We start from the raw sequence: 10,380 nt of genomic DNA, 5'->3' as shown, positions 1-10,380 counted from the left end.
TTACTGCCCATGACTTGTTGATGTCGCGTTCTGTTTCTATGTTCCATCATCGTTTGAACACAACTCATCTTTGCTGTCCGGTTGTTCAGTCCCCATAAGCAAACACATCCGCTCCGGTATTTGTTTGGAGTTCCCATTCTACGAAGAACTAGGCTGCGTTAGTGAACATCATGGATGTAATAAACTTGCGCCACCGGTTTGAGAGTCCATGTAGCTTCTAAGTGGAAAGTGTCATCCATTGGCGAAAAGCCTTTTGAGCTAAACACACCCATTTGCACACCAGTTGCTTTTTCACAGGAGACTCGACTGAAGCTCAGCTGATATTCTTCAGAGGAATGTGCTATGTAGAGCCTGACTCACTTTTCAGTTGTTATGATACCCTAAGTGTCCCCCAGATATTTTCTTGAAAGGTTTTCAGCAACCTTATGAGTAGTATTCCTTCAAGTGGTCTATTATTTCACCACTCCAGATGGTTTTCATCATGGATCTTCACCATCATACTACTCAAACCTGTTATAAGTAGCTACTGATCTTAATCCGTACCTACACTCATACACGCATGTTCCAATGGCTGTAATTCATCTGCTTCACTGTGCCGATTTATCTCCAAACAAGCACTCTGTTTTTTTTCATGAAGGAAGCTACTCACAAGGTTGCTGAGAACTCTCCGGCAGCCCACGACCGGTTTCGACCGAACTGATTTGCAAGTGAGTGTATTTCTCGAAGACAGTCCAGTTTGATTTCAAGTAGAACATAAGGTTGACGGAAACTCGGGGACTGCACCTACCTGATGAGCCCCAAGAAGGGCGAAACCGGTCGTGAACTGTCGAAGAGTCTTTGGCAACCTTGTGAGTAGTTTCCTTTATGAAAATATACTGCGATATCTCGAATATCGTGCCAAGTGAAACATGAGGCGGCCTGTGCACAGCACATTCAGTTGTAGAATATCATAAACGAGAGATTCAGTTGAGTCTCTCGTGATTTGCAAATGAGTGTATTTCTCGAAAATCACTCTGGTTGTTGACATCTGACAGAATCACACGGAAATGAACTAAACACAACTTTCCAAACAAACACAATGAGCGCGGCATCAGCTGACTGGAACGAGTAACCGAAAGTTTCATTTCTATGGTCCCACATTCCCACACCTTGCTTAAAATGCCCTCCCACGCACTGAATGAACAGTGTTCAGTCCCATTAGCTAACAAAACACACCTACCGCTAAGTGGATAACTGACCTCCAGCGCTGTCATACATGACTCCAGATCAAACGAACTGGCGAGAATACGTTAGCGACTTGCTGATTTGCTCCGCCAACCCAAGCATCCCTCCGTTATCGCGTGCATGCCCGACTGCCTACAGACGCACATACACACACGCACACACGCGAACATACCTATCTATGACAGACATGTAAAACCTCATTTAGCGGTGTAAACGACGTCATAGACATACTCACACAACGGGGCGTGCGTAATCAGCACATGCTCTGCTACACAGGACATTGTGTGTGTGTGTGTGGTGCGGCCAGGTGTGTGACGGACGAGGCTGCAGGTAATCAGGCGTCGTTCGACATGTGTGAGAGATGCATGGAGGTTTCCAATCCAATCCCCGATCAGAATGAGATGCATCTGGACAGATTGGTTTGAAACTTTTACGGATAAAGCACGCAGCTCTCACGTGTGCTGATACGCACGCGCCTATGTGTTTTGTGTTTATACGAGAAACTGGTTGTACAACTGCCTGTACAACCCACAAAGCAACAACAAAACTAACTGCCATTTGGGGAAAATTTGAAGGAAAAAAAACATTTGTTCAAGGCTTTTAATAAACTAGCGGGCGTGGAAACTCTGCTAGGCGATTATGGCAGTCACCATGCCCAAACCAACATTGTGTGATCTGGTCAACTCTAACGTTCCAAACGATGGCAACATACTGCTCACCAATGTGGAAGTAAATCAGACCAATTCGAACGAGTTCTGTCCGAACGGACACTCGATCCACGATAGTGGTGACGATGAAACAGGTGAATACCTCAGTGAAGTCACAACAACTCAGTCAGACAGACCGAACGGTACCGAACTCAGAGGAGTCGAGTCGCCAAACGGAACATCCATATCGGCGAATGACTATGCCAATTCCGAAGAACTGGATCAACCATCACCGACAAATATTTTGCGCTGGAACTATCGACATACTAAACTGTTTATTGGACAAATTCCCCGTAGTATGCAAGAAGACGATGTGCGGTTAGTGTTAGAACCATTCGGACCTATCTATGACCTGCTTATACTACGAGACAAACTGACTGGAATGCACAAGGGTGAGTCACGATCTGTGGATTCGCTATTCTTTTTCCCCTGTCTTTTGTTTGCGTCTGATGCCTAAATCAGTGACTTGATGAACCGAAGATCGAAGTGTTCCCTCATTCTGCGACGCTTTGAAATAATTTTCCTTGAGACACTTTTTGAGCGCGGATCTTTGAAATTTCACAATTTTTTTTCAAAAAAGCAAGTCATATGGGCATTAGCTCGTCACCTAGACAACTTTCGGCATGCCCGTTGGAAAAAAACTGCTCGCTTCCACGGTTTATGTGCGGCGGCGGTGGCCTCTTCAAAGTGCGTTTTTTTAAAAGGAAATGAGGTTAAAGAACAAAGGGGACAAACTTAAAGTTTATTTCCTCAAAATTGACAGAGGTACAAGAATTGATTTTTAAGATAGATCAAGGGGTTTACTCTTCAAGGCAGGTTAACACGCCAATTCGCACAATCATTGCGTTGCTATCAGTCGTCTGAGCGATGCTTGATTGGCTGAAAAGATAATGAAGCGACATAGATGTAGTACACTACTCACAAGGTTACTGAAAACCCTTCGACAGCCCGTGACCGGTTTCACCATTCTTGGGACTCATCAGCGTACTCTTCGAGTTTCCGTCAACCTTATGTTCTACTTGAACCCAAACTATTGCATGAAATTATCGATCCAGCTGGGTCCTAGGTGCATCTCCCGTCAAAACCAAATTGGTATGCAAATGAGTGTATTTCGCTTCTGTTGTAACGACCTTCATGAGGGTTTGATGGCCCCCGGGCCCCATTGTACTCATAAACACCATAATTTTTCTAGCTGTCAGTTGAACGATGGTGATGGAGGTCGTTCATCCGTAACGTCCTCGCGGTGCATGGTAACCGTGTAGCTCAAAGAAAGTATGAGGGCCGATTGACCTATAGGTTGCCCAATCCCAGAGTGCGTTGGATTCAGACCAAGCACACTAAGGGCAGCAGTCTCGTGCCTGAAGGTCAATCTGTAGAAATATAAGTATAAAAACCGTACACGAAAATTCCACCCAAAGCTGCAAGATGCCATTCAAAAAGGTGCTGTTCCATAGAGTCTACGAAAAGCACATCCACGCCAACTCCGCGCCTGGGCCAATCACTCCACTTTCGAACCGACTGTCACGTGGGTTCCGTTTTTTTCCAGATCAATGTAATGCGACCATTCGGAAACTCCGAAGTATAATATAAAATATATGTCTGCCGTCAGTTCCTGTTAGTTTCCCACGAATTGCGCTTTTAACTTTGTCATCCAACAGCGCACATCATTACAGAGTGAAAGCCTACAGTGAAACCACATTTGACTTAGGGTCAATGACAGTCGATTATTATGCCATCATACAGAGTGGGTTTAACACTATACAACGAGAAATGAGGGAAGGCCAGTCAAGCAGCTGAAAAGAAGCGAGCACGAAAAGTAGTTAATGAGATGTCACGGAAAGATCGACATCGCCCCAGTAGCATCCCATGCGTGTTTCCTCATCCTGAGGGATTATGTGATGCCCGAAAGATCGGAAAATATCACGTGATCGAAGCTCAAAAGCCGCTCGTCTGACTCTACTTACAGTCGTTACGTCAAGGATCGTTAAGCAACCCCACGTCTCGGCAGGATCGCTTCGCCGGCCAGCTTGAAAAAAAAACTGTCACGTGACTTCAAAGTTCGATACCGATCACAATGTGCTTATTCGTACAGGACACATTATTGTCAACGTATTAACCTCCCCTTCCCGAAATCCTAGGAGTGATTTTTAATAGCTTTTTAGCGTCTGATCGTCAAAACTCGGCTTATCACAGTGATTTTGATTTATCGGGCTATGTTCTCCATGGTTTTTATCCTTTTAAGACGGAAAACTTATTAGGCTAAAGTGTAGACAAACTGAATTTGGGTTTTTGAACCAGCGGATTAGCTCAAATCTAGCGGTTAAACCACACCATAGGTCTTTAAAAGACTATATCATGATTTAATTGAGAAAAACGATAACTCAATAAATTGATTATCTTAGTGAATGTCGGTTCACCTTTAAAACAGAGAAAAAAGGAGGACATATATTCCAAATACCGATAGAGAAGCAACGTGTTTTATTTCGTTTTGTTGGTCTAACTACCTGTTGACTTATTCTGACAATCAGCTGATTGATACTAAATTACCACTTGATTGGTCATCGATCAGATGACGTGTCCGATCCATGAACATCACTCACCCAATGAGGATGAAACTCTTAGCATGGCCGTGATATTTTATGCTCGACCGCATGTTCTTCTTGACATTCTGAGTCAAAGGCTTTTTAGTTATCCACAGTAGATGGTGCCACACTTTGGCCACTCGGCACACGCACTGAGCGTATAAGTCTTCAGAACTATTTCACAGTGAACTCTTACGAGACGGTACGGCTAGTGGATAGGATGGGTATCAGAAAGATCCCGCATAGACAAAACAGACTGTGTCCTGTTTATCTTTGTAATGTACTACTCATAAGGTTGCTGAAACTCCGTCGACAGCCCACGACTGGTTTCGCCCTTCTTGGGGCTCATCAGGTAGGCGCAGTCCCCGGGTTTCCGTCAACCTTATGTTCTACTTGATACCAAATTGCACGAAATTAACGAAATACGCTCATTTGCAAACTAATTTGGTTTTTCGAGAAGAAGGGTGAAATCGGTCGCGGAGACTTTACGTAGCTGAGTAGTTGTTTCGGACAGATTTATGTTTGTCGTGCCTGATGATGCTCAAAGTGCATTGGTCCTCAAACTTTTGGTGTAGTGAAAACTTTCCTTTTAGGATTGTGTTTGCCTAACCATGTGGTGTAGCCATCGACGATCAGCCTCTCTCTTTTACCGCTATTTGGTCTCATCTGCTAGGTGACGTTTTTACTGAGTCTCGTTTCGACACAGTGGGCAACAAAATCTTGTCATAAAACCCAGTGTGACACCGAGTATTTAGTCTGTTTACTACACATTTTAAAACATCTTGATCCACTGATCCATTTCAACGAGTCTTAAGGAAAGAAACTTGCCAACAGGGTTAAGTTCATGCGTTATTTTTCGCCGTTAAATGTCCAAACCACCATGGGAAACGGTTTGTGTCATTGATCCAGCCCCAAGACCACGTGATCATTCAGCAACTCAAGATGGCCTCAGAGTAAAACTCAGACCTTCCTGAGAGAAGGGTATATGCTTAAAAAGAAGGGCGGTTCCAAGGAGATTTCAATTTTCGTGACCATTTACTTCGTGCTAGGACCTAGATCGGTAAGCCGAGTTCGCCACTGCATTCCATTCCTTTTGTACAGTGCTGTGCGGTCGTAACTGATGAGAGCAATCGGAGCTGCTCAATCCTTATCTGAATGAGTTGATAGAGGAGATCTGACGGTATATTTTTGGAGGCAAACGCATTGGTCTGAACACCACTAACTCTTCGTGATTACTGTTTGGTGAACGATACACACCTTGCAGATAAAAACCACGATGGTCGCATCTCAACACCGGCTGAAGCTATGCAGTGCGAAACGTTGTCTGAATCCAAGAACTGCGCATCTTTCATATTGGATGTGCGGGGATCTGCGCCGATTAACACGATTTTCGTCTTCATCGGTCGTCCGAAGCGTGATCCAGGCGAGTAATTATGCACTGAGGCTCAAGATCACTCCAGCTCAAGGTCACTCATCCTCGACCGAAAGGAGAGGACGGAGTGGTTTGAGACACATATTACTAATAACAGTAATAGTAATAATACGAACAAATAGACAGTCCCGAGCTTTCAGGATCACGGTAACCCAATCCAGCATTACAATATTGTGTGTATAGACACTACTCAAAGATGAATCCACACGATGACGTTTAAAACAGTGATCTTTCCTGGAATTTTCTCAACTGTTTCTCTCTCATTTGCAAATGACCGGAAAATCCTTGGAATCGGTGCAATTTCCAGAGCAAAGCACTTGTTTTCACTGGTCCAATTTACATCCAGTCCGGTTCTGTACACAACAAACAGATTCGCAACACACCGAGTGAGAAGATACTGGACCAGTGGGTTGCTTCACCAGCAACGCACGTCATCCGCTTTTTAAATGGAGAGTTCATCCTTTAAGTGAAGCCAATCCAAGAGTCGAGAAGCAGTGTTCAGCTGTTTCATCCCTACTTGTAGTCGTAAGTAATGCGTACCTCACAAAACTCCGTGGAATTTCGAACCCACCCCGGGCCAATGTTTGGAATATTTGCCAGGTCTGCACTCACAGGACGAAAGCTAGATTGGAAACCCCAGAATCTCCTCACATTACTGGTTACCAGGAAGTTTGAAACCTTCGTGAAGCTCTTCAACTGGGACTTTATGAGATTTCGGTCATCAGTCGGCAAAACCGAGACAGCCACTCTGGTGCGTAACCTTTAAGCTCTCGTAATTCGGGTTTTTCCAGCGTGCGCGGGTGGAGTGGAGGTAAAATGGTTACTTTATCCTCCAAATGTCGATAAACTCTGATGCGAAAGCACAGCAGCTTTGATTCTCGCCTTTCTGGTGTCGACGTACCAGAGTTATCGAATGAAAACAGCCGCCCGGGGGACGCCTTCGTCAATCAGTGGCAGCCTCCACTGAAGGTGCAGCCTTGACGAAAGGAGATATCAACAGAAAACCCACATCTAAATCCAGGGTTCGTGAGCTTCGAATCAGGTCTCATTGTTTCAGAGCAACCTGTGACAAATCTATACGCTTCGTCTCAAGGCAAATTGAAATGAAATCAACCGCAAACTGAGCCGTGTCAGAGGAATATGAAGCCGGGAAGCAGTTGACCTTAAAAATGTCAGTCAACCAAGAAGAGTTATATGCTAACAACATTCCGTGTTTTGTCATGTCTACAGTGTTCACTTGCGAGGATACCGTCATCCGATGAGAGCAAGTGATTAGACAGAGGCCTAACTGCTTGCCTTTCCGTCGTTGCATGGTGATTGCATACAGTTCCGTTACGGCAAATTTTCAGGATAAACTAATTCAATTTTTGCGAACTAATTTGGTTTTGCGAGAGACTCACCTGGAACCCAGCTGAGTTTCTCGTTTGTGATGTTTCCAGGCAACCGAATGTGCTGCACCAGGCCACCTCATGTTTCAGTCGCTACGATATTCGAGATATCGCGATACATGCATAAATTTGTAATGTACTGGTCATAAGGTTGCTGAAAATCCGTCGACAGCCCACGACCGGTTTCGCCCATTCAGGTTTCACACATTCAGTTGCCTGGAAACATCACAAACGAGAGGTTCAGCTGGGTTCCATGTGAGTTTCTCGAGAAACCAAATTAATTCTCAAATGAGTGCATATTGGATAATTTCGTGCAATTAGGGTTGAAGTAGAACATAAGATTGACGGAAACTCGGGGACTGCGTCTACCTGATGAGCCGGTCCCAAGAAGGGCGAAACCTGTCGTGGGCTGTCGAAGAGTTTTCAGCAACCCTGTGAGTAGTTTCCTTTGTGAAAAAAAGAGTTAGCTCTACTCCTCATGCAAGAAAAACGCAAATGCAGAGTTGGGCAAATGTATTCTTCTCCATCCTTTTCACAATCAGCGTTTATTACAACTCGAATTAAAAAGCTCGGGAAGGAAAAGAGCAGTGAAGTAGTACACAAGTGCTGTACCGAAACAGGTCGCTTTTGATGATTTGTCGATTCTGGAAGTGTTGTATCTTAAGAGATAATAGGAATACTACTAATTACTAACAATGAGGACTTATTCGTAATAATTTACAATTATTAATCGTAGAAATGTAATAGTTGCTATCGGTGGTCAAAGTGTATTCTAGGTCAACCCAACAGGCAGTTTCTGTTCGATCGATGCAATGAGGTAAACTCAACTAAACAAAGCTGGTCAATGCTGCAAGCGATTTAAAGTGAACGCTTTGAAAGTCAAGCGTTTGCCAAAAACCAATCATTACAACGCTACTGTAGGGAACAGATAGATCAGTGTAAAGTTTCTGAATATTCCTAGTGTTGTTTAATTGTGCACAATTGATATGGGAAGCAAAGGGCGAATTGTCAAACTGTGCGCTACTATATTATTGCTCTGTTTTGGGTGTATGAAATTTGAATGTGCCAAAAAATTAGCATTTTTAAAGTTGAAATAAATCCATTCGGTCCAGATTGTGAGTAACTACATATCAAGCTTTGAGATGACATGTGCAGGCCTGCAAGAGCATTCACCGAAAGGCCAAACGCCCGGGGATCCTTAGAGAGCTGAATTCAAATTCCAAATCAGTAAGCACTAAGAAATGGGTCGTACTTATTCACTGAGATGACGTACCTCTTTCCAGGTATTCCCCTTCCTGTTCGGTTTCTGAGTTCACCTTAAGAGCCCCATGAAAGAGGTGATAACTCATCTGTACTCGATCCAGCGGGCGGAGTCAACAGTCAAAGCCCTCAGAGAGCTGATCGCATACGTCCGTTCTGACATGGGAAAACGCGGACCATAGTTGAAAGCCAACTTATGAGAACCTATCATCTCTTCCTTAGCAGAAGCAGTCACACATCTCTACCTTCCTGAAAGACATACTTCTGAGACCTCTACAGAGCATTTTTGAGTTTTGGATCATTGAACATAGCTTCGTATTTCTTGCGAACAATCCAATCAGCCATCTTGAGCAATAAGCATCCCTGTTTCCTATCCACATATATGTATATATAAGTAGTGGGGGCGAGATGGTCCAAGTGATTAGAGCGCGAATTTACTGACCGGAATGTCCGTGTTCCGAACCCGACCTCTGCCTCTCGACTTCCCCTGTCTAGGCTTGGGCGACCTGGCAGTATTCCAGCCCTCGTTTAACTCTCGGGTGGCATGGCAGCTAGGCACCGAAAGGGTGCTACAGCTGAACGATATATAAGTAGTATATATCTAAACCCATTATCTCTGTCCTTATCAAGCACTGTTATCAAGCACTTTGCGGCAGATTGAAAAAATTGCCGTAGCAACTATCGTTGAAACTGAACTTGTAAGAGCTTGATATCGAAGTGTCATTTACATTAAATACCGCTCCCATGGGTTATTCCTTAAGCATCCCAGAGACTTCTCTCGTTATGTACTTCACTCTTCTTCAGGTTTTTCTCGCGAAGGGATAGTTGAAAATCCTGCTAACAGCTGCATTCTGACTGATTACGCAATAAACATGGCCCTACCATTAACGAACTAGATTAGGTCTGCGTCTGCTAATCACTGACATTGGGATGCTGTGTGGAATGTACCAGCCTAAAACTTTGTCCTTAGAGTTATCTCGCACTTTCACAGAATTTTCTGTGTATTTTGAAACAAAACTCATAAAAGTTTATCAACTGAGAGTAGATAGCCGCGTTTTTCATTTGGACTATTCATGTTGGAAGAGCTAGCGGTGAGTAGGAATTCCGGGTGCCGCCACGACCACAGTCGTGTTCTCACCATCCCAGAATTGTTCACACTCCCCTCTCATAGATTCCACGATCAGCTTTTGTCTTGATGATGCTTCTAAGGTGGTTTTAGCCAGCTGTCAAGCCGCAGTTTTCTCCATCGCAGCCCAAGATCTGTCCCCGTCTGTCTGTCTATCCATCCACCTCTTAGTCTATCAGACACATGCGTAAAAAAATACCGCTGATCATGCGTGACCAACGCAATGAAATCAGAACGTGCAGATTGACAGAGTCACACACGATTAGATTATGTTGAGGTGATGACAGGTTTTCTAATTACAAAAACTATACAGACGGTTTCAAATCGTGTCTGATGGCCAGTAAAACAGTGGCACTTCTTTCAGTCTATCAAACTTGATCGTGAATATTTATTCCTTTCAGTCGGTCTCAATACCTTGTTTTTTTATAACGAGAGCCTCGGTTTCTTAAACAGCAGGATGGAGACTGGTGGGGGTGTGGGGTTCTAACCCTGATCGCTGAAACGATAACCTTGTCGATCTAATCCACTTGGCCTATTGTGTTCCCTAAAAGTGTCACATTCCATCTGTTTCCAAGTCTACGTTTTAGAAAGATTTGAGAGGTTTCTATTGAAGTCAGCCGCTGGATTTGGAGCTTAGCTGAGCGAAGCGACATGACACATT

The 10,380-nt window shown here is 44.1% G+C and overlaps 2 protein-coding genes across 2 annotated transcripts in view; one reads left to right on the top strand and one right to left on the bottom strand.

Moving 5' to 3' along the window:
* Positions 1-650: 650 nt before the first annotated feature.
* Positions 651-7,416, bottom strand: T265_13728 (hypothetical protein; the record flags this gene model as incomplete). Its single annotated transcript, XM_009170201.1, has 2 exons — positions 651-918; positions 7,346-7,416. Coding segments are annotated over 2 exons (339 nt in total), but the record flags the coding sequence as incomplete, so codon positions are not given.
* T265_05228 (hypothetical protein) overlaps positions 1,864-10,380 on the top strand; it is a gene marked incomplete at both ends in the record, with an annotated part of 67,501 nt that continues 58,984 nt past the window's right edge. The window contains one exon of the mRNA XM_009170183.1: positions 1,864-2,323. Coding sequence (XP_009168447.1) covers positions 1,864-2,323 — 460 coding nt within the window. The remainder of the gene's footprint in view (positions 2,324-10,380) is intronic.

This window comes from Opisthorchis viverrini (assembly GCF_000715545.1).
Source record: "Opisthorchis viverrini unplaced genomic scaffold opera_v5_95, whole genome shotgun sequence".
NCBI lineage: Eukaryota > Metazoa > Platyhelminthes > Trematoda > Opisthorchiida > Opisthorchiidae > Opisthorchis > Opisthorchis viverrini.
The sequence above is the reverse complement of the archived record's forward strand: the minus strand, read 5'-3'. Positions and strand labels throughout refer to the sequence as shown.